The sequence below is a fragment of the Mesoplodon densirostris genome, chromosome 19 (assembly GCF_025265405.1).
Source record: "Mesoplodon densirostris isolate mMesDen1 chromosome 19, mMesDen1 primary haplotype, whole genome shotgun sequence".
NCBI lineage: Eukaryota > Metazoa > Chordata > Mammalia > Artiodactyla > Ziphiidae > Mesoplodon > Mesoplodon densirostris.
In genome coordinates this window covers 10,123,505-10,147,166 of record NC_082679.1, presented here as the reverse complement: position 1 = coordinate 10,147,166, position 23,662 = coordinate 10,123,505, and the positions used below count along the sequence as shown (strand labels likewise).

Sequence of the window (23,662 nt, the reverse complement as noted above, 5' to 3'; positions counted from 1 at the left end):
GAGCTCTGTGAGAAAACGAGGTCAGCTCCAAGGGCGTCTTTTGACCACTTTCAAGTCTTTGGCTTTTCTGAGATGGAAGCCCTGGGAAGGTTTTGAGCAGAGGAGGGTCGTGATCATGTTCATTGACTCTGCTCTTAGACCTGGGATCGTCTTTAAAACCAAATAGCCAACCGTCTTGCCTCCCTCGGATGGGGCCTCCTCGAACTTCCCTCCTCAAAGCTGCTCTCTCTGATCACTATTTGAAGTGGCATCAACACCCTGCCCCACCCTTCAACCCTGCAAGTTTTCTTTTCTTCCTGGCACCAACCACATCAGATCTAGAACTGTTTGTTTACTGTCCTCTCACCCCTTCCCCCAACACAAGCCCCCTGAGGTCAGAGCCAGGGTCAGTCCGCCCCTGCCGTGTCCCCAAGCCCAGCACTGAGGGAATTTCACATGCTAATCTCCACTGCAGGCCTGAGGGTTCCTCATATTGTTATTCAGGTCTCAGCTCAATTGTCCTCCAGAGAGCAGAGGACCTCCCTGACCACAGGATCTAAGGAGCCCCACCCTGCTGAGGGCCTTACAATTTACACTCCATGACCTCCATCTGTCCCCAGTTCCCTCCTGGGCCTCAGGTTTCCCATCTGTTACCTAAGGTGGCTCCTTCTTCAGTGCCACCTCCCCTGACCACCCAACCTCCCCCAACCCTGCCACCCATTATCCCATTGCCCTTATTTTATTCCTTTTACATCCTTGTCAAGCCCTGAAGGATCCTGTCGATATATTTGTTCATGTAATAACCTGTGGTATCCCTCTCAGCCTCCCTAGAATGTAGGTTCTGAGATGGCATGAGCCAAGTCTGTCTTGTTCACAAATAGAGCCCCTAAGCGTTCATAGTTCAGTTAACAAATTGTGTATTGAGCTCCTGCTATGTGCATTCTTTCAATAGATATTTGCAGATGGTCTGCGTACTAGGCACCGGGTCTTGGGGGTCCGCTGGGAAGCCAAGGCCCACAAGTCCCTGCCTTACTGAAACCGTGTGGAAGAAGTGAATTCTGAGCCCACAGCAGCGCGTTTCCACCTCAGGCCATACATTTTGCCTTTCAGGACCTCAGTTTCCCCCTGTGTAAGATGGGGCTGCAGGGAGGGCTGCAGGAATGACGGCCTCTGGTCTCTCCCAGCTGCTGCTCTCCGAGGCTTTTGCCTGGTGCGTGGCTGCTGAGAGCATGATCAAGTAGGGAAGGCGGGGTTCGGACTGGAGGTGAGGGGTAGGAGTGTGCACATGTACGGGGATGGGGGTGCCAAGTCCCATCTGCGCTTAACTCAGACGGGAGGCGCCTCAATCTCTTCTGTAAAACGGGCATCCTGGACATCCCCACCTCGCAGACTGGCGGATCAGCTCTAAGCGCTGGGCCAAGCCGCTGGCGGGGTGGCGCCCGGGTCTGTGCTGGCTTCCGAGCCCGCGAGCCCGCCCGAGACCACGTGGGGCGGTGGCGGCGCGGGCGGAACCCAGGCTCGGCGGCTCGCGGCCCGCCCGGGCCTCTGCAGCTGGGGCGCCGGCGGAAGTGGGGGCTCCAGCCGCTGCGGACCTCGGTGAGTGCGGGATAGTTGCTGGTGGGTCGCGAGCACTTTCCGGTTCCCCGGCACCGGCCCGGGACGCCCACCCGCGTGCAAGACCGGGAGTGGCGGCAAGAGTCAAGTCCGCGCCTGCAACGCCGGCTACTGGGACGTTCTGGTCCCCGAACGCCTGCACCCGGGACTCTGGTTCCGAACGCAGCAGCGCACACATTCCCGCTCCCCGGGTGGGGGTGGGGGCGGAATGCACCCCCTCGGGAAAACAATAACGACGACGATACTATAACTAATAACGGCTGCAGTCTTGAGACTCCCGCCTTTCCTGGAGTGGAATCGCTCGCCTAATCTGAGCCGGGAGGTGGGAAGAACGTCCAGCCCAGGGGGAGTGGGGAGTGGACGCCTGAGGGCCGGGAGGACCTACTTAGTGTAAGAAAAGGAGAGCGATGCGTGGCCAGGGCGGAATTGAAAGGAAACTGACCAGCCCAGTGGGCGGAGGATGGGGAGGTGGGATTCTGCGTTTGGGGTCCCGATCCTCACGGGGTGTGTGTGTGTGTGTGTGGCCCATTTAACTAATTTGCATCCAGACAGGGCCCACCCATGAGGTGGGTGTAGGCTGGTCAGTATCTCGGTTAAGCTGGTAACTCAGCTGGTTCTCTACCTGGCAACTGAAGGGTTAGTCTGTCCACTGAACGGATCGTTCCCATTTTCTAGAAAGTGAGCACTGAGGCCCCAGGGATGGAAGTCTGTGAATCTCCTGGCCCTGCCATTGACCAAAGCGATGGGCACTTTAGTTTTTCTAGTGGGAAAGGGGTTTGGACATTTTTTCCTGAAACCTGGGCAGGAAATCCTTGGCTTGGAGACTGACAGGATAAAGGACTCTCAGGCTTGGTCCCCAGGGAGAATGGATAATGCCTGCTTTTGCTTCTTTGGCACACCCTATGTGACCTTTCTCAAACCAGTTTCTTATCAGGTCACACCTTGACTCCCAAACCTCCAACGGCTCCCCTATGCTGGCTGAAAAAACTGCCCTTTTGCATAGGGCAGGGGTGATGGCCCTGACTCTGTTATCAGACCAGCCTGGGTTTGCGCCCTTTTCCTGCCAGTCACAAGCTTGCACCCAGTCAATGATTTGGCATTGTCCAGCTTCAGTTTCCTCTTCGGGAAAATGGGGCTTGTGCAGGTATGACCAAATCTTTTTTTTTTCCTCCCTAATGGAGAAAACAAGACTAACATGTTTAATTAGTCATGTAATTAAACGTGTTTAATTTTGTTTTATCCAGGGATTGAACATAATAACTCTTTGGCCACTTGCATAATTCCCATCAGTCCTTCATTAAGTACTAGCCCTAGAGAAGAGAGTGTTTCTCCTAAAATACTTAAGTGTTAACCTAGGTTGGGAGAAAGCCCTGGGAGCTGATGACCCTTGACTAAACTGGGAATGCAGTGGTCAGATACATTAGAAAATGTATATATCCTTTAATCTCATTCACAGCCAGTAGTTGTGAGATAATGAAAATGTAGCAATCCCATTAATTCCATTCACTGTGGTCTTGCCCATCAGGCAAAATCCAGGGAGTCTTCCTCGGCTTTGCTCAGTCCATTAGCAAATAGTGAGGGCTCTCAACCCTCAAAAGATAGCCTAATCCAATCACTTCTCCCCCCACCCCCCCACCCACCCTGTCCCAGACACCTGTCATCTTCCACACCACCCACTGCAGTGGCTTCCTCACCAGGCTGTCTGCTTTTCCCTTTGCCCTCACAGTCCATTCTTTCTTGCAGCAGGCAGAGGGATCCTGTGATTACCGGAAGTCAGACCCTGCCCCTCCTCTGCTCAGAACCAGCCCCGGGAGAGACCCAAGTCCTCAAGCCCCTGCACATTCTGCCCTTGCCCCAGCCTCCTGCATACTGGCCTCCTTGCTGTGCCTCAGTCTCCCTTCCATGGGCTTTGCGTTTGCTGCTACCTCGAACTGGAATGCTTTCCCCCCAGATCTCCACATGGCTCAATTCCTCATTTCATTCTGGTCTTCGCTCCAAAGTAACCTTATCAGAGAGATCTTTCCTGAGCCTCTTCCTGGAAACCACCTCTTATCCCCCAGGCAGGGCCAGGTGTCTGCTCTGGGCTCCTGAGGCCCCCGGGCTCCTTCATTCCTGCCCTGCCCACTCTGGGTTGTCATTGTCTGGAGACCTAGTATGTGTCATCCACTGGACTGTGAGCCCAGGAGGGCAGGGCTGGGCTCTTTCACTCCCAGCTGTGTCTTTAGCACCACCCAGCGTGGGCCAGGCAAAGAGCAGGCACTCAGGTAACAGGGGGAGTGAATCCTTCCACAAATGTTTACTGAGTTCCCCCTGGTTGCCAGGCCCTAATTGGGGCTGGGGATGGAGCTGTGAAGTAATCAGATATGTCCCTTCTCTCGAAGGCTTATGTTCTGTGACAGAACAGACAGCGCATAGGCAAACAACTAAATGCATATTGTCAGGAGGTGGTAGTGCTGTGGGAAAAAAAGATACTGCAGGGTGAAAGGGCTATTATTTTCCTCCCTGTAAAGATGATGTTTGAGCAGCGAGCTGAATGAAGTAAGGGAGGAAGGTGAGTCATGTATCTGGAAATATATATATGTCTCCCAAATGGAAGAGGGTTCCAGGCAGTAAGAACAGCATGTGCAAAGGCCCTGAGGCAGGAATGTTCTTGGCATTTTCAGGGACTGACACCGGTGACCAAAGGGTAGAAGGATGGGAGATGAGGTCAGAGAGGTGATAGGGCCTTGTAGCCATCGTGAGGACTTTTGCTTTTGCGCTGGGTGGGATAGGAGCCATGGGAGGCCTCTGAGCGGAGGAGGGGTGTGATCAGACTTAGTTCTAACAGGAAGATCCCTCTGACAGCGGTGTGGGGAACAGACTGGGGTGAAGGTGGAGGCCAGGAGCCCAGGGGGGAGGCTACTGAAATAGTCCAGGTGGGAGGTGATGGTGACTAGACCAAGGAAGGGGCAGAGTAGGGGTGGTGAGAAGTTCCCAGATTCTGGATGCATTTTTGAGGGTGGAGCTGACAAACTTGACTGAAGGGTTGGATGTGGGTGGGAGAGAAAGCAAAGAGTCCAGGACACTGCGGATATCCTTTGCCTGTGTGATCAGCAACCTCCCCTTGAAAGATCTTCCTGACAGCCCTAGGAGGTCTTTTTTTAATGTTTCATTTCACGGATGAGGAACTGGATCAGGGAGGCTGTTCCTAGACTTGCAGTGATCTGCCCAGACCCCTTGTAGTGAATGTGGGAGGGCTGGGACCCACCCGCTCTCCCCCAGACCACACCGTCATCCCCTATGCCAGGTGATGAGCTGTGGCCTGCCGCAGGTTCTCATATGGCTCAAGAGCTAAGAGTGGGTTTTGCATTTTTAAGTGGTTGAAAAACTAACAAAATCTTTTGTGGCGCATGAAAGGATATAAAATTCAATATCAGTGTCCCAATAAGTAAGGTTTTATTGGAGCACTGCCATGTTTCCACGTGTTTCTGTATTGTCTGGCCACTTTCCTCCTACTCTGGCAGAGTTAAGTAGTTGTGACAGAGACAGAGACAGGCCCTTGAAGCCTAAAATATTTACCATTGGGCCCTTTACAAAGGAGATTTGCTGACCTTTGCTATATGTTCTGCTAATAAGATTTGGGCCAGCAGCGGGGGTGTCCTATCAGGAGGACTTGGCAGGTAGTTACACAGGGGCTGGGAAAGATCCGGGTCAGGGACAGAAAGAGGTTTGGGGAGTGCGTGACAGTAAGGCTAGGAGAGGGAGTTCAGATTCCTGGGAGGGAGGATCTAACTTTTTTTTTTTTTGCGGTTCGCGGGCCTCTCACTGTGTGGCCTCTTCCGTTGCGGAGCACAGGCTCCGGACGCGCAGGCTCAGCGGACCGGGGCCCGAACCCGTGTCCCCTGCATCGACAGGCAGACTCTCAACCACTGCGCCACCAGGGAAGCCCAAACTGCCCCGCTGTGAGTGTCCGTGAGCCTGTGAATATGTTCATGTGTTCAGTAGTCATTGTTACCCACCGTCCATCTGTTTGTCTGCATCAGTGGTTCTGAACCAGAGATTTTTTTTTTTTTTTTTGTCCCCCAGAGGACATTTGGTAATATATGGAGATCTTTTTTTTTTTTTTTTTGAATGGCTTTATTGTGTTGTAGTTCTCCTACTAAAGTATTCACCAGTGGAGACATTTTTGGTTGTTGCAGCTTGGGGTAAGGGTGGGGGACGCTCCTGCATCTAGCGTGTAGAGGCCAGGGATGCTGCCCAAACCCTACCCCTATGCACAGGACAGCACCTTACAATACGACAAAGAATGGTCCAGGCCCAAGTGTCAATAGTGCCAAAGTCGAGAAGCCCTGGTCCATTGCTCTGAAGGATCCTTTCTTGCAAGGAGCTGACAGTTGAGCTGCAGAGACAGGAAGAGCCTCACAAGAAAGATGACAATCCCAATCACCCCTGTACGGTGAGTGGCCCCGGGATGGGACGCTGGGTGCCTGATGCGTGTCAGTCACTTCAGTTAATCACTTTAGAGAAGAGGGGGCTGAGCCACAGGGAGGGGAGGGGTGCAGCTGCCTGAAACGTAGATCCTTCTCTCTCCGTCCTCCTACTCACAAAGCCGGCATCTCCCTGCACGCAGTCAACAGCAGTGCAGTGGCCGGGGAGGGTGAATTAAGAGTTTGGGATTAACATATCACCACACTGCTATATGTAAAACAGATAACCAACAAGGACCTACTGTACAGCACAGGGAACTCTACTCAATATTCTGTAATAACCTATAAGACAAAAGAGTCTGAAAAAGAATATATATATATACACATATATATGTATAACTGAATCGGTCTGCTGTACACCTGAAACTAACACAACATTGTAAACCAACTATACTTCAATAAAAACAAACCCCCCAAAAACAAACAAAAAAACCCCCAAACCAACAACAACAAAAAAACCCAAAGAAACCCCCAAACACCTCAGTGCAGTGGCATGTAATATGTTCCAGGCCAGTGCTTAACTTGCACGTTTGTTAGGTCATTTAGTCCCTGTGACAACCCTGTCAGGTTGGTCCTCTTATCACCCCCATTTTATAGATGGGGAAACTGAGGCACAGACCGTTTAAGCAACTTACCCTAGGTCACACAGCAATACTGATACTAATACAGTCGGTCTTCAACTGTAACTTCTATGGAGAACCTAGTACATAATAGGCCCCGTCCCGCATGAGCCTGTTGAATCCTGATAACAAGGCAAGGTGGCCTTCCTCCACACAATGGAAGAGGAAACTGTCTCTTGCTTGAGGTCACCCAGCTAAGCAGGCCTGGGAGCTCACTCTCCACTCCATTCATTCCAGCAGAAACAGTATTTAAGGAGCCTGGTCCCCGTGCCACTTAGTGTTCAGGAGCTGGGGGCACAGCAGTGTGAAGAAAGCAAGGTCACTGCCTGTGGGGAGGCAGCCATCTCGCAGGGAGAAAGACCAAAGCAGAAAAATAAATAGACAACGTCATGTGCAGGAGTGGTGTGTGCGACAAAGAATGAGGAAGCCCGTTTGGATGGAGGGGGCTGAGGGGTAGATCTTGAAGGCAGGGTGGTCAGGGAAGGGGAGAGGAGGTACAGGCAGAGGGGACCACAAGTACCAGGGCCCACCATGGGGCCGCGCCAGGTGTGCCTGAGGCCCAGCGAGGAGGCCAGTGTGGCCGGGTGGAGAGGGTAAGTGCTGCACTCGGCGAGGGTGCTGGCAGGATCTGGAGCACTCAGGGCCTTGAGGACTTTGGCTTGGACTCTGAGCAAGACAGAAGCCAGGGGAGGGCTCCGAGCAGAGGAGGGCTGTGATCTGACTCGGGTGTTAACAGGGTCCCTCTGGCCGTGTGTGCGGACAAACTGGCAGGGGTGAAGGTGGATCTGGGAGTCCAGTGAGGAGTTGACTTCAGTAGTCCAGGCAGGACGTGACGGTGGCTGGACCGAGATGTTGGCAGTGAGAACTATTAGGGTGTGAATACATATACACATATTTTTTTAATTAAAAAAATATATTTTCCCCCTGAGTGTTTCTTTTTTTTTTTTTTTTTTTTTCTTTTTGGCTGCTTCAGTTCCCCGACCAGGGATTGAACCCCGGCCACTGTAGTGAAAGTGCCAGATCCTAACCACTAGACCACCAGGGAACTTACACACACCCCCGCCCCTGCCCAAGTATTTCTTTCTTTGTCTTTTATGATCTTGATATTTTCGAAGAACAGGATAATTTTTTTTTTTTTTTTTTTTTTTTTGTAGAATGTCCCTCAATTTGAGTTGCCTCATGATTAGATTCAGGTCATCTGTTTTTGGCAGGAATACCACAGAAGTGGTGCCCTGTCAGTGTATCACATCAGGATGCACATGGTGTTTGTTTGTCCTATTACTGCACATGTTGGCTTTCATGCCTAAGTTAGGGTGGTGTCCACCAGGTTTCTCCACCATAAAGTTACTCTTTAGTCTTTACAAGGAATATCTTGTGGGGAGGTACTTTAAGGCTTTGTAGATATCCTGGACCTTCTGAAACGTTCACTGACAAGTTTTAGCATCCTCTGACAATTTTAGCTGCCGCTGTACGATGCGGATTTTTCCCTCTCCCCCTTTATGTATTTCTTCATTTATCTATTTACAGTAAGTAAGTATGGACTCATGGATTTGGCCCTTTCAAGCTGACTCCTGTGTGACTGGGAATTTGTTTGGAAGATCGCATTCCATGATGGATTGGACGGGCTGTGTGTGAGAGAAGAGAGGAGGCCAGGACTTGTTCTTTCAACAAATATTTTTATTGCCAGGGACTGGGGATAAAGCTGTGATAAAAGCAGGCAAAGGCCCTGCTGTCATGGACCTCATGAATGGTGGTGCCAGTTCCTGGGAAGAGGGGGACTGGCTGAGGGGTGGCACAGATTTTAGGAGGGAGACTCAGGAGTTGGGTTTTGGTCAGGTTAAGTGGAGGTGGGGTAGACAGTCCCCTGCTCCCAGGCTTTCCTCTTCCTGTAGCCCCACACCCCCCATAATGGCTCCCTGCTCTTCTTCACCCAACAGCCAGGATAATGCAGACTCCACCGACCACTCCTGTGCCCGTGCTCCGGCTCCCCCGGGGCCCTGATGGCTTGAGCCGAGGCTTTGCCCCCGACGGACGCAGAGCTCCCCTGAAACCGGTGGTTCCTGAAATCCCAGAGTCTCAAGAATCTCAGGAATCCCAGGAACAGCGGGCCCGAGCCGCCCTTCGGGAGCGCTACCTCCGCAGCCTGCTGGCCATGGTGGGGCGCCAGGTGAGCTTCACGTTGCACGAGGGTGTGCATGTGACCGCCCACTTCGGAGCCACTGACCTGGACGTGGCCAACTTCTACGTGTCGCAGCTGCAGACTCCGATAGGCGTGCAGGCTGAGGCGCTGCTCCGGTGTAGTGACATTATCTCATACACCTTCAAACCGTAAAGATGTTACCGCGTTCATCATTCTGCCTTGGGCGTAGCCACAGTCTCCCAGGTCTCCATATGCTCCTGAGCTTGGCCCTCTGGGCCCCAGAGAGTTCGGAACACCCTTGGAATTTTGAGCCAAGCTTCAAGCAACTCTGGCTTCTCGGGACAGTAAAATTCTGCGGCCCCAAGAGTTCTAGATCCTCTTGAAAGGAAGGCTGTACCTCACAGAACTCTAAACTGTACAGATGCACGGGCCTCATGCCCGTTCCTGAAGATTCCGGGTGGAGAGAGGGAATAAAGGAAGGCAAATTGTCTAGTGGGAAATTGTCTGTTGAAGAGGCTGCAAAGTTCAGCCACCCTGGAAATACTCCCCGCCTGCCAAAGTACCAGTTATCCCAGGAAAATCTGCCTCCTTTTTTTTTTTTTTTTTTTAATGTACCCTATAGGGATTGAGCCAGATTTAGGGAGTAGAAGGGTGGCTATCCACGGGCTGAATCCCATGGAGCTGGGCCAGGAAGGGGAGGACACGTCAAGGGAGTGGGAGGAGCTCTGATAAAGGTGTGGTGATTGGACCTCCCGCTAGTCTCTGGGAACGCTGGAGCGACCTAGATGCCAGACTTGGGAGATTTGGACTTCGTTTCTTTTTCGGGTGGTCTAGAATGTCCGTAGCGAGTTGTGCGGCTCGCATTGGGTCACGTGGTTACGCGCAAGGGCTCCTCCTATTGCCTGGCCTCTGGGTGGGTAGATTCGCTTCCCCGCCCATCCGGGGACTGGTTGGGACCCGTCTAACCCTGTGTGGCGGCACCACTGGGAAAAGGCAGAGGATTAAGGGTTAGGGTGAAACTTTGCCCTTTCTCCATTTCACCCCAGCTGTGTAGCGTGGCCGTCCGTATCACTCGCTTTACTTAGCCCCATTACTAGTAGTTTTTCAGCAGATTTGTTTTTATTTATTTATTTATTTGGCCGCCGCGGGCGGCATGCGGGATCTTAGATTCCGGACCAGAGATCAAACCCTTGCCCCCTGTAGTGGAAGCGCCGAGTCCTAACCACTGGATCGCGAGGGAATTCCCGCAGCAGATTTACTTTTTTTCTTTTTTTGCGGTACGTGGGCCTCTCACTGTTGTGGCCTCTCCCGCTGCGGAGCACAGGCTCCGGACGCGCAGGCTCAGCGGCCATGGCTCACGGGCCTAGCCGCTCCAAGGCATGTGGGATCCTCCCGGACCGGGGCACGAACCCGTGTCCCCTGAATCGGCAGGCGGACTCTCAACCATTGCGCCACCAGGGAAGCCCAGACTTACTTTTAAAAAGTAATTTCTGCCCCCTTTGTAGTCCCATCTATTTAAGAAGGTAAGTGAAGATTCCATTAAATATAGATGAGATTTGCTTTGTTCCTCAGTCGTCAAAGTGCGGTGGCCAGTGAAGTTGAATGAAGCATGTGGAGAGCCTCAGCTCCCATATGTCCATTCACAGAGTTACCTTTGGCGACTCCTGGGCCTAGCTTCGAGTTGCCTAAGCAACGATGTCGCCTGCTCCTCCCCATGTATCCTTTTTTGGTTTTAGCTCCTCCTTCCCCGAGTTGCCTGTTGGGCTGGGATAGCGTGGAGAAAGTGCGGATGCGAATACTAAGCGACTGAATCGAACCCTTGTGGGGGCGTGGCTTGAGTTCGTGCTAGTTCGCTACTGGCTCCGTGATCTACCTGGTCCATCGCCCGGTATTTTGGTTGGCAGATTGGTCCCTTGCTTTTGGCATTTCTTCCTTCGTTCAGTTTTTTTAAAAACTTAAATCAGGGCTATAATATTCCTTATGGGCTCCTATTTCAATTTAAAAATTTAAATTGTATTTTATACAACGCTATCCAAATACAGAGGGTTATTGCAAATGGAAGGCTAGAGACTAACCAGCAAGTGGGGACTGGCTTCGTCTGCAGGCAGATGGTCCCTCTGTCCGCATCCATCACCTGTACTCATATATTCAACATAGCTTCTGTCGCCTTCCCTTTCAAGTTCTCCATCTCTTTACTTCTCTCCTTACCAGTTGGCCTAGCCCCAGCAAGCAGATATTTTTATTTCTATCAACTCCATTCCTTTCTCCGTGCCTGAGCTCGTGACGAATGTGTGAGAGCCTAAACGTTAGTTATCTAGATTAAAGCGGGGAGGCGGGGTGGGGGGCGGCTCAGGTTCGCGCTTGCGCGCTGCTCTGGGAGACGGCGTCCACCTCGCCCCGCCCCTCATATTCTGCAGTTCCGGCTCTGCAGATTCACTGCTCACGTTTCTTTTTCCTGTGTCTCTTTTTGCCTTTTGTTTGCCCCCTTTAACAACGCACGAGACAACTCTACCTGCAAATAACTTAAATTGCTTTTCTGCTTTTCTGGGTACTCGGCGGGCTCACCGGCCCTTAACGAAAGTGCGGCTGCGAACGAGCAGGCGCGCACGGGGCTCGGGGGAGGCGCTCTCGAGCACCCGGCGGCGACGACTACGACGACCAGGAGAGCGGACGGAGGCGGCGCCTGAAGCAGTGGCTGAGCCCATGCCCCGGGACGGCGGGAGGGCCCGGAGAGACAAGTCCGGGGCCCGGGGCATGTCCCCAGGGCCCCCGTGAGGAGGCGGCGGCGGCGATGGAGGTCCCGCCGCAGGAGGCGCCGCCCGGGCCGGGCGCGGACGGCGAAGCAGAAGAGGCCCCCGCCGAGGCCCCGTCTCCCAGTCCCGCATCGCCCCCGGCCGACGGGCGCCTCAAGGCTGCGGCCAAGCGCGTCACGTTCCCGTCCGACGAAGATATCGTGTCCGGAGCTGTGGAACCCAAAGACCCCTGGAGACACGGTAGCTACGGCTGGAGCGTGGAGGCGGGCTTGTGGGGGACCTGGGAGTCAGTGCAGACCCCAGCACAGAGGTGGAGCTCAATAAGTTGCACCTAATGATGATTTAAGGAGACAGTCGTCAGTTTAGAGCTGGAGAGTGTTAGAGAAGAGGTGGCTGTTGGGTTGGGAAGGTGAAAAGTAGCTGGTTTATGCTACTCCCCCCCCCCCCCCCCGCAAGGGACGCTGAAGGTGATCTTTTTAGGAATTGAAACGGTGAACAATCAAAGAAAGTTTGGTGGCTTGGGAGATTAGGAGTGCGGTAGTCTTTGAGTTTATAGTTTCCCAGAGAAGGATAGAGCAGTCAGGGGAGGAAGAGTGGGTCAGCATTGGCGCTGAAAGGGCAGTTGGAGGAGTTTGATGGGCCCTTGGGGACGGAAAGGTTAAGTTGCTGGTCTGCAAGCCTCGGGGCAAGGGATGGTCATGTGGTTCACTTCCTTGGGTGAAAGAAGGAAAAGGAATAAACCTGGATTATGGCTCTAGACCAGTCAGTAGATCCTGGGGTTGGGAAAAGGGAGTCAAAGTAAACAAACTTGCCAGAAAAGTAGCAGAGTTGGTGGTCGGCAAGACAGAGGAGATATTCAGTCTTGGCATTAAGAAGAAAAGTCGCTGCGTGCCTCCTTTTCCTCTCCCCCCCCCCCAAAAAAAAGGGAAGCAAAGCATTGTCAGTCATTCAGGAGCATAGAAACTTTGGAGCCTGGCTCTAGGAGGGTGTTTTTTTTTTTTTCCCCCTGAGGAAGCATTGGGGAATTGGAGTTGCCAGTCAGTTGAAGGTGAGAGCATTGAAGAAGTTTGGTGGCCTGAGGTGTGGGGAGAGAGAGCAAGTCCATGGGCTGTGTGTCCTCTGGAGAAGGTCGGCTCAGTGTTGAAACTGAAAAGGGCAGTTGGAAGAGTGTGTTTGATCCATAGGGCTGGGAAGGTGGAAAGTTGCTTCAGGGGTGGATTGGCAGTGTTGAGTCCTGGCCAGGTCTGGCAGCCTTGCTGGGATGGAGCCCGCGAAGAGAGGGTTCAGCCTGGCCCCGGCTCTACAGAAGTTGGTCTGTTGGCCCTGGGGAGAGAGGAGGAACTGTTGCTAGTCTGTGGGCAGTGGAGGAATTGTGGCTTTGATGTGAGAGTGGGAGACGTGGGAACTGGAAGCTGAACACACGGGGAACCACCATAAGTGCCATCTTGGCCATTTATTGTTAAAGAGACGGTGGTTAATTTAAAATCCTTGGCCTTGGGAGCCAGCCCAGTCCCTGGGCTCTTGGCCCCGGGAATAGGTGGGCACTTTTGGGTTGGAGGGCTTGGGGGACTGGGGCTGAGGAAGGGAAGAGTTGGAATGGGCCTCGGCTACAGCATGATATCCAGTCCAGGGAGCCCAGCAGGAAGCGGGAAAGACCTGGAGAGGCAGAGGAGGATGGTGATGAGCCGGTGCTCCAGTTCACTCCTGACTCCCATTTACCCAAAGCATGACCTCAGGCTGGGTACCTGACTCCTCGGAGCCTCAGTTTCCCATCTGTACGTGGGTGCGAATACTATGTCACAGGGTCTCAGAGAGGACTGAATAAGATCGTGTGTGGAAAGTGATTGGCCAGGATGAGCCTTCATAAAGTTGCAGGTATTGTTGGTCATTTTAGGGGAGATGTTAGGTGCTACTGATCATTTTAGGGGCCAGCCTAGAGGAGTTGGTTCACGGAGCTGGGGCCTGGATGTTTCTGCTTCACAGGCTTCCAGGAGAGGGCCAGAATGGTGGTCCATTTGTGGGCTCGGGGCAAGGGGAAGGGAAGATGTTCCGTTTGTGGGCTTTAGCGTAGTTGGAGATTCTGGCGCGGGGAGGGGTTGGGAGTGGGGGAAAGTTTCTGGTCTGCAGGTTCCCAGAAGAGGAACAGCTTTGTGTTACCAGCTGTTGGGCTTTGGAGAAGCCATTTTTCCTCTCTGAGCCTCCTGTTTCTTTCTCTGCAAATGGAGGTGCTAATTTCTACTGGGGAGTAGTTGTGAGGATTAAATAAGACCGTCCTTGTAAGTTCCTGCCACATAAATAGCAGCTGCTGTTATCCAGGCAGATTCAGTCCGGTTTTGTTTTTGTTGTCGTTGTTTTTTTTTTTTTTTCTCTTGTGGGCAGTTGTGGAGATGCAGTGAAGGAGTTTGCGGTGGGGGGGGGCGGGAGGGTGGGAAGAATGTCGAGAAAGAGGGTCAGTTGGCGTCTGGCTGGGAGGGGTTGAGAGGATGAGGATGGTCGCTGAGGGGTCTGCCCCCCCCCGCCCCCCGTAAGGGGTGGAGGTGGTGATAGCTCACGGGCTGGGGGAGTCTCTCATTCCTGGGAGTTTAGGGAGGGACGGCCAGGACGGCTGTGGACTCACACTCTGGAGGAGTCGGTGGGTCTGAGGTGGAGAGGTGATGACATGAGAAATGGATCCATATTTTCGGCTGGGAGAGTTGGTCCGTCTGGGCCGAGGAGAGGGGTTGCAATTGACCTGACAGGGAAGGAGTTGGGTGATCTTGGGCCCCAGGCAGAGGAGGGGTCGTTGGTGAAGTTGGTGAGTTTGGATGATGGGATTTGGCGGGCCTGGCAGTGCCTGAGGAGGACAGTGGAGGGGTGGGCTGGCCTGAGACTGAGGGAGGTGGAGGCTCGCCCCCCAGGCCGTGGCAAGTCGGGCCAAGGGACTGCCTAGTTGAGAGAGCCAAGGATCTTGGCTGGGGGCTTCAGGGAGGAGCCGGCCAGACTTGGAGGAGGGGCAGGAGATTTGTTGGGAGTTGATCTGTAAACTGTGGGAAAGCACAGGGGGTGTCATTTGAGCTGTGGCCCTAGTGGGAAGCGTGAGGAAGGAGTCGTTCTGGGGCCTGCTGTGGTGACACGACCCCAAGGCCAAGGGTGAGGGAGGAGTTGGCGGATCTGAGTTGGAAGGGAGGGCCTTCAGAAGCTGTTCTCCATAGCAGAGTTGGAGAACTGGCCTGAGCCAGGAGGTGCAGGAGCTGGGATCTGGGAGCTGGGAGCAAGCAGCCACTAGAGGAAGTGGGGCCCCAGCACAGGGCGCCCTTTCAGCAGGGCCTTGCCCTGGGAGGAGAGCTCAGCTAGGCCCTGACACAGCCTCTGACTGGGGTGGAGGAGGGCTGGGACTGAGACTAGGTGGTGGCCCAGCTGGGTGGGAGCCTCTGGGGGTGTCTGCCTAAGGCAAGAGCCCCATCAGGCCCTGTCAGAGGTCACGTGTTGGGGGATTCCTGGAGACCAGACATCTGAAGGAGGGAGATGGTGCAGGAGGGTCTCAGGCCTGCAGAGGCTCAACCTGGCCCAGCACTCAGAAGGGCCTTCCCTGGCTCCCATGTCACCTGGTGTCCCCGCCTGCCCCCAGTGCCAGGGGCCTGCTTATTTTCTCGTTGCACTAAAGGCCATCTGCTGTCACCGCACATGTATTTCGTTTTGGTGGTCTCTCTCACCTGCTGGAATGGGGGGATAGACACTGTCCTCGTTTCTGCTCAGCCCCTCGAAAGACACAACAGTTATCATGGTTGAATGAGCGCCAGGGGCATGTGTGCAACCGTTTTGGAAGGGGTGAGGCCAGGCCATACTTGGGGTCCATCTAGCCAGGGTGCGCTTCCAGGCCAGCCCTGGCCGCAGCATGCTGTGGCTCCAGCAAGGCACTTATTCTTGCTGAGCTTGTTTGTTTCCTCATCTGTGAAATTGTGATCCCTGCCCTGCTGACCACCCAGGATATCTGAATGGAGGGCATGGACCTGGTGGGGCAGGGTCTCTGTGGCAAGCCGGTTGCGAGTGGAAGGGACGTGAAGCTGGGGAGGAGGCTGCCTCAGTACTGCCAGGCTGGGCACGGGTGCGCTCCACTCTCCCTGGGGGGGTGGAAGTGGATGCCAGTGGAGGAGGGGCTGGCCTGGTGCACGCCCCCGCCCCCCAGTCCCCTGGCGGCAGGCCCTGTGTTCCCAGCTCCTCTGAGGACCAGGGCCGGTTGTGTACCAGGAACTCTTCAGACCAAACTGCAAGAATGACCTGAGGCTCAGCTGTCTCCCCAGTCCCAGCTGAACGCCGTGTGGGGAGGAGACGTGGGGTTTGCAAGGCAGGCATCGGAGAGCACATGACCGGAGGCTGTCTCCCCTCCCTCCAGTCCCGCTCATGACTCATTCCCCGCTCCCTGACCTCCAGCCTGCGGAGTCTGTCCTGGAGTGGGGGTAGGGGAGTTGTGCCCACCAGGAAGTTCCTCCTGTGAAGTGGAGGTGTCTGCAAGGTGCAGGGGGCCGGAACGTGCCCACCTCTAGCCGCCCAAGCTTCGAGGCTGCGGGGGGAGGGGGGAGAGGTGGTGGGGACAGTGGCCATGAATTTTTTTTTTTTTAACATCTTTATCAGAGTATAATTGCTTTACAGTGGTGTGTTAGTTTCTGCTTTATAACAAAGTGAACCAGCTCTGTGTACACAGGCCATGAAGTTCTTAAATGGCGATCGGAGAGGATGGAAATAAATGCCTTACTGTTTGTTCTCGTTGAAACCCATGCTGCAAATTTAGTCCTTGAAACTGGTTGGACTGGTGAGAAGGTACCTGTCAGTGGTGGGAAGAGGCTCTCTTACTAGTTAATGGCTCGTTTTAGCCTAAGTGGTGGGCGGTCTTGCTGGGGCGGAGGGAGTGGGGTCTTGGGGGGCGGCTTTGATGCTTTCGCCCAGATTTCCACGTGGGCCCAACCTCACCTCCTACTGCCAGTGTTGGCACGTGGACTCTGCCGGGTTACTTTGGGCAGTTGTTCTCTCTGTCTGTGGTTTTTCTCTCTATAAAATACAGCTGACATTACTACCTCCTCTTAGGGTGGTGAGGATTAAGTGCGATAACGGCGTCCCCCCCGCGCCCCCGGTGCAGGGCTGTGTCTCCCCCAGCGTTGCCCTCGTCAGAACCCTGCTGTCTGTCCTTCAGAGGCCTACTCCTCTGAGACGAGTGCCCCGACATCCCTGACAGGGATGATCCTGTCCGTTACAAGCTGGGTGACTCTGGGCAAGTTGCCCGGTCTCTCTGAGCTGAAACTCGATCAGCCTGTCTCGGCCCTCCCCCAGCCTGGGAAGCAGCAAGGGCACCAAGAGTCGAGACTCAGAACATTAGCTGCAGCCTCTCAGACGCTGGCCATGACTGTCCACAAGTTACAGCTGCCCCCTGAGCCCCAGTCCCCTCTGTAGAACGGCCCGGCTCCCCGGCCCTCTGCCCCGTGGGGACCCGACTGTGTGGACGGGCCTGTGTGAGGAGCGCCTGCTTCGCCAGGCCGGGCCCTCCACGCCCTGGGGCTCAGGTGGGCCACCCTCCTTCCTTCCACCCACTGCACTTTATTTGTGTTCTCATCGTGTTTCCCACTTCAAGGGCGAAGACCACGGGAGTCACCTCTGTGACCTCTGCCTGGCGCCCAGGAGGGCTCGGGGCGCCAGACGGGCCGATGAGTGGCAGGAGAGTGAGGCTTTCCGACGGATCTCATGTGCCGCCGCGGCATTTGGGAGAAAGCTTCTGGGAGGACTTGATTGGCCTGTGCCTGGACGGGGCTCTCCCTCAGCGCCCCGAGGAGGAGCTCTCGGGCCCCACGGGGTCCCCTCACTGAGGGCGCTCGGCACACGGTCATCCGGGGGGTCGTCGGCGGTGTGAGCGCATGTTTCTGGGAGGCAGGCGTCTCCTGTCTCTCACAGGCATTTGGCTGCAAACGTATTAAGAAGCATGGAGCCAGACGCTCCGGGCTGGGCTGGCCGTGACTGAGGCAGCTTCTGGGAATGGAGGCCAGGAATCTGTGTTTCTAGAAAGCTCCCCAGATGGCCAGGTTTGGCTGTCCTTCTGCTGAGGGCCCCTGATTCAGCTCATCCACTCAGCACTCAGTCCCAGGGCTGCCTTCCAGACCTCAGTTCGGGGGTTGGCTGGGGTTGGCCTCATAGACTTGTTTTAGAGCGAATTGAAGTGTCGGACTTGCGGGAACTGCAGAAATGTGATTTGGGCCGGCAGCCTGCTGCGGTCGAGCATAGAGGGGCCCAGGCCGAAGTCCCTGCTCTCCGGGTGACCCTAGCAGTCACCGCTCGCTGCTCCCACGTGCCCATTGCTGGGTTGAGTCTGTATCTCTGTTACATCTCCCAGCCGCCCAGGAGGTAGGTGCTATTCTTTCTGGTTTGTAGATGAGGAAATAGAAGCACAGAGAGGCGAGGTCACTTGCCTGAGGTCGTCACAAAGCCAGGCAGCGGGGAGCTGGGATTCAAACCCAGGCAGTCTGGCTGCAGGGCCTGCGCTCTTCGTCCCTGTGTCCCGGCTGTGTGAGCTTCGGCAAGTTGCTGCATCCAGTTCTGCATGCTGTATAGTTTCTTCATCTTGAACCCATAACCCTTTGTAAGACGGAGATGATGATTCCAGCCTCGCCGGGTAGTGGAGGGATGAGAAGCAGACTGAGTGAAGGGCCCAGCTGGCTGGCACTCAGGAGGGGCTCGCCGTGGTTCTTGGACAGCTTGGGAGTCCTGGGAGGTTCGCGCAGCTTCCCTGTCCTCAGCATCGGGTCCTTATTCTGACCCTTGGCCCAAGTTCCTCGTGTGCTACCCAGTGTCGGTACATGGTAGGCGCTCAGTACATCCCGGCCAAATGTGTGAGCAGCCTCTCATTTAGTGAATGCCAGTGTTAGGGGTCTGGGAAGAAGACAGGCCCGGCCCCGCCTCCATGGAGGTCACAGTTGAGTGAGGGAGACACACAGTAAACAGTTCTAATCAAAGCGGGGTGCCCAGGACCCTGACTGGGAAGAGCTGAGGGCTGACGGGCAGGGCAAAGGTGGCTTCTTGGAGGAAGGGCCATCTCAGACCTGAAGAAATCACTGGAGTTAGCCACTTGAGGAGCAGTGGAAGTATGTGCAAAGGGCTGGAGACAGAGAGAGCCAGTGAGGAGCATCTGGAAGAGAAAAAAGCCTGTCTTACTGGAGTCGGAAGTCTGGAGTTGGCGGCAGGAGGGTCGGAGGTGAGATTGGAGAAGGCTGGGGGGCACCACCCAGGTGGGGCCTTGTAGGCTGTGTTAGCCTGAGGATGGCGGAGAGCCAGCAGAAGGGGCATGCCTACTGTTGTTTGTTTTTTTTTTTTTTTTGCGGTACGCGGGCCTCTCACTGTTGTGGCCTCTCCCGTTGCGGAGCACAGGCTCCGGACGCGCAGGCTCAGCGGCCATGGCTCACGGGCCCAGCCGCTCCGTGGCATGAGGGATCTTCCTGGACCGGGGCACGAACCCGTATCCCCTGCATTGGCAGGCGGACTCCCAACCACTGTGCCACCAGGGAGGCCCATGCCTACTGTTTTTTTTTTTTTTTTTTTTTTGCGGTACGTGGGCCTCTCACTGCTGTGGCCTCTCCCGTTGCGGAGCACAGGCTCCAGACGCGCAGGCTCAGCGGCCATGGCTCACGGGCCTAGCCGCTCCGCGGCATGTGGGATCCTCCCGGACCGGGTCACGAACCCGCGTCCCCTGCATCGCCAAGCGGACTCTCAACCACTGCGCCACCAGGGAAGCCCTTATGCCTACTGTTTTTTTTTTTTTTTTTTTCTTTTTGCGGTATGTGGGCCTCTCACTGTTGTGGCCTCTCCCGTTGCGGAGCACAGGCTCCGGATGCGCAGGCTCCGGATGCGCAGGCCCAGCGGCCATGGCTCACGGGCCCAGCCGCTCCGCGGCATATGGGATCCTCCCAGACCGGGGCACGAACCCGTATCCCCTGCATCGGCAGGCGGACTCTTAACCACTGCGCCACCAGGGAGGCCCATGCCTACTGTTTTTAACAGAACCTTCTGGGAGTGTGGCGTGAAGAGGGTGAGACCGAGGCTGGGGACCAGGGAGGTAGCCATGGGCCACGAGCCTGTAGGCTCTTGGCTCCATGTGGCCCTGCACTGACCAGTAGCTGACTTTTTTTTTTTAAATAGATTAAATTTATTTATTTATTTATTTTTGGCTGCGTTGGGTCTTTGTTGCTGTGCGCGGGCTTTCTCTACTTGCGGTGAACGGGGCTACTCTTAGTTGCGGTGCGTGGGCTTCTCATTGCGGTGGTTTCTCGTGTTGCAGAGCACGCGCTCTAGGCACGCGGGCTTCAGTAGTTGTGGGTCGTGGGCTCTAGAGCGCAGGCTCAGTAGTTGTGGCGTGTGGGCTTCATTGCTCCGCGGCATGTGGGGTCTTCCCGGACCGGGGCTCGAACCCGTGTCCCCTGCATTGGCAGGTGGATTCTTAACCACGGCGCCACCAGGGAAGCCCCTAGTAGCTGACATTTGACTTCTTGATTTATTCACCAGATTTATCTGAACCTCCCCCTCCCCCAGAAGGTTTTGCCATTGCAGTGTTCTCCCTAACACTTCCAAGGTGACAGTTTCCCCCATCCGTTCTCTCCTTGGGTCTCTGAGCTCCAGCCCCGCCCGCCCCCCACCCCGGTTAGTTCATCCTGCCCTTGGGTGAGGTGGTGGGCAGTGGGGCCACTGTGCACTTGGGTGCTCACACTACCTCCCCCGTGTGACCTCAGCAACTGGCTTCACCTGTAAAATCCCCTTAGGTCCCCCACTTCCCGGATCCAGAAAGCTCTAAGATCTGACCCAGGCCCTGCTGGGGATCTTACGTAATATTTCAATAGTAGGCATCCTATCACCTTTCTAAAAGCCAGGAAATTCTGAATTCTAGAATATGTGGTCCTAGAGTTTCCAGTAGGAGACCATGGAGCCCCCAGTGGACCTCATTCCCGTATCTGTGAAACGGTAGTTACAGGAGAGGCAGCCTAGGGCTCGGGCTTTGGAGCGTGCTGGTGCCAGTCCAGCTCTGCCCTGAGGTGGTCGCCCAGCTTCTCTGCCTCAGTATCCCCATTTGTATGGGGATTGAGGATTAGATTATTCAGAACTTGGGAAGTGACTGGACCAGTAACCAGCTACTGCAGCCACTCAGTAAGGGCTTGTTAGAGTTGAGTGGGGTCGTGTCCCTCGTGAGCCTGCCCGGGCTCCCTCCTCTCTGAGAGCAGGCTGACCGTCCAGTGACCCTGGGCTGGATGGCATAGGCGAGCACTCTGCCTGGTGTGAATGCAGCTGCAGGAATCCAGGCATGTCCCCAAACCTCCCTGCGTCACAATGTGCTCATTCGTGAAGCTATTTTGGCAGACGAGGAGTCTCTTTCAAAGGTTTCTGGCTCTCTGGGAGGAGCCAGGCCCGGGGCCTTTGCAGCCAGGAGCACACTGCAACTCCAGCAGATCTGGTGAGAATGCCCTGGGTCCTGGACGTCACCGCTTCCCGGCTGCCACCGTCACTGCCCACCCTGGCCCCGGTGCTGCTCGTGTTAGGGCAGCCCCCTCTGCGGGGGGGCTTTCCAGGCTAGAGCTGCAACAGGAGGCTGGGGTCTGGCGTTTTCAGTTGGTGTGGGAGAGATGGAGGGGGTCCCGTGTTCCAGGAAGGCGGTTCCGAGGCCAGGTGGCCGCAGGAATGATCGACAGCCATCACGCTTTGGTTGTTTCCCCCCGTGTTGGGAAGGCAGTTCCACGAAGGCAGAGCCCATCTTGGTTTGTCTCCCCTCTGGGTCCCCAGAACTTCTCATGGTGCCTGGCGCTCCGCAGGCCCTCATGTTGATGGATTGGCGGTGGATGGAGGCACACAGTGGGCACTCTGTAAAGTTATTCTCACCCCCTGCCTTATTTTCTGCAACTGCTGTGGAGCCGTTGCCTCAAGGTGGGGGTGGCAGCTTGGAAGTGTCTGCTGGCAGCCGTTCGGCTCATGTCACTTGCCTGACACCCTCTCCCTTTCCAGCGGAAGCCTGGGGTGGGAGCCCTGTGGTCTGATTCTGCGGAGGCCTTGTTGGATCCCAGCTGGGATGTCCTCCCTGGTCGGGTGGGCGGGCCCCTCTTGGAACCCATTGGGGTCGGACTCGTGTGCCACCTTCACGCCCACCCCTCCGTCTCTCCACAGCCTTAGTCTCCTGCCAGCTGCCATCAGCAGTGTAGTGGGAGAGCCGCTCGTGTTCTGGGCAGCCCTCCCCTTTGTGCAAAGCAAAGCACCTTCCCAGCTGAACTCACTGGGTTCCTCAGAGCAACAGGGCTGGTGGGAGGGAGGAAGGGTGGGACTGCCGGAAGATGAAAGCAAACGCCAGGGAAGTGACCCTGCGGAGGGTCATGCTTTGGGATGGCGATGATGATGGTGGTGATCTAAGCTCCTCACAGCAGCCAGAAGGGAAAGCTGAGGCTCACGGGTGCTGAGGCCACACAGATAGTAAGAAGAGGAGCCGTGTTTGAACCAGAAGGCACAGGGCTCATCTTCTGCTCCCGAAAAGCCTCCGAGGGCTCCTTCGTCACCACAGGGTAGAGACCACGCCCCTGAGCCTGGTGGGAGCCCTTCCCAAGCTGGTGTCTGTCCTCCTCCGTCCTGACCCAAGCTCCTGGTTCCCTGCGCTCAGCCTTCCTGCACTGGCGCGCGGGTCGGCCCCACACAGAGCGCTGCTCTGCTCTTCCAGGTCCCCGTGACACCTCCTCACGCTGCTGTTATTTAAATGTTTGGGTCCATCTCCCCCCACTGGACCTAGCAGCACCGCGAGGGACGACATCTTGTCCGTCTGGCTCCCTGGAGGAGGCAAACCGCTGGACACACCCAGGCACCACAGGGACTCTGAGCAAAGTGGGTCTGCTAACGAGTGCCCCAGGCCAGGCGCCTTGGGGCCTGAAAGAGAGCAGGGGCCGAGGAAGATGTTCGTTGGATCACTTGTTCATGCTTCCATGCATGCATTCATTCATTCCTTGCCTCCACCTCGCTCTGCTGTGGGCAGGTGGAGGAGTCCTGACTGCTCTCCCTGCCCTCTCGTGCCCCTCCTCCATTCCCGAAAAAGCGGACCTTGTTACTCCCCAGCTTCCAGTCACGCTAATGGCCCACTTCCCCCCCACCGCCTTTCACCCGCCATGCAGAATCCCTAAAACAGCTTAGGAGGCCGGTCCCCGCCACTGTCGCCGACCACGACTGGGCTCTCCCTTCCCCGTGTCCTCTCTGGGTTCAAGTGCGGTGGCTTCTTTTCAGTTCCTGCATGCGGGGAGCTCCCCACATCCTGTCCTGGAAGGCCTGCCTTGCTGTCATGGCTCTGGCTTGTCCTTCAGGTACCAGCAAACCCTTCTTTCCTGGCGCACTAAATCGGTTCCCGCCATGAGGTGTCAATGATCTGTTTATCTGCAGGCCTGTGGATATTCTCTCTTGCCCGCTTGACTGTAAGCATCGTGAAGGCAGGGGTGGGTTTGGTTTGGTGCCACTGTATCCCCTGGTGCCCACAGCATGTGGCCCTGAACCTGGCTCCGAGCAGGAGCTTGTATGGTAGGTGGAGAAGGAAGCGCAGTGGGATGCTGGGCCTCAGGTAGTAGATGGGCCCCGCCCTCACGTAGCCCAGGGCCGGAAAAGGAAGTATGAAGAGAGGAGGAGGGTACCGAGTGCCCCTGCCAGATCTGCCAGACCCCCAAGCTAGGCAGCCCAGTGGAGTGCGGGAGTGCAGGTCTGGGGTTGCAGACCCAATTTGGCTGTGGGCTTGCTGTAGGTTGTAGGCCAAGGCACTGCCCTTTCTGTGCAGCAAGGTGGTGTCTGAGGTCTTTTCCCACTGTGTGTGTTTCCCTGTCTCTGTCCATAGGTCACCCCCACCGTCTAGGGAACTGAGTGCCAGGACCTCCTCCTCCTCATGGGGGCTTGCGGTAGGGCAGGAGAGCCCAGGTTTTGGTAACGTGGTGTGCCTTTCTACCTTTGTGGCAGGTGATCTGATTTCCTGCCCCACCAGCAGCGAGGTGTGTCACAGGAGGAGGTGGAGGACGTCAGTGGTGTCCAGCCCCCAGCCCCCCAGCTCAGGCCTCCATCCTCTCTCCTGTTCCTCCA

At 55.5% G+C, this 23,662-nt stretch overlaps 2 protein-coding genes across 10 annotated transcripts in view; both read left to right on the top strand.

Annotated features, from left to right (window-relative positions):
- Window positions 1–1,480: 1,480 nt before the first annotated feature.
- Window positions 1,481–9,399, top strand: GEMIN7 (gem nuclear organelle associated protein 7). 8 transcript variants are annotated; one of them, XM_060083354.1, is made up of 4 exons: window positions 1,481–1,575; window positions 5,428–5,534; window positions 5,853–6,028; window positions 8,617–9,399. In XM_060083354.1, the coding sequence occupies exon 4, from the start codon at window positions 8,625–8,627 to the stop codon at window positions 9,009–9,011; it is 387 nt and encodes a 128-aa protein (XP_059939337.1). In that variant the 5' UTR covers window positions 1,481–1,575; window positions 5,428–5,534; window positions 5,853–6,028; window positions 8,617–8,624; the 3' UTR covers window positions 9,012–9,399. The 8 variants fall into 8 exon arrangements, 7 of the variants coding, with proteins under 7 accessions (XP_059939337.1, XP_059939340.1, XP_059939338.1 ...); XM_060083353.1 differs by lacking the exon at window positions 1,481–1,575 and adding an exon at window positions 1,587–1,915; XM_060083357.1 differs by lacking the exon at window positions 5,428–5,534 and having other exon boundaries at window positions 5,957–6,028.
- A 70-nt stretch (window positions 9,400–9,469) lies between these two features.
- Window positions 9,470–23,662, top strand: part of PPP1R37 (protein phosphatase 1 regulatory subunit 37) — a 45,025-nt gene continuing 30,832 nt past the window's right edge. For both annotated transcript variants that reach the window (XM_060083351.1, XM_060083350.1), the window contains exon 1: window positions 9,470–11,812. In XM_060083351.1, coding sequence (XP_059939334.1) covers window positions 11,611–11,812 — 202 coding nt within the window. In that variant the 5' untranslated portion in view covers window positions 9,470–11,610. The remainder of the gene's footprint in view (window positions 11,813–23,662) is intronic.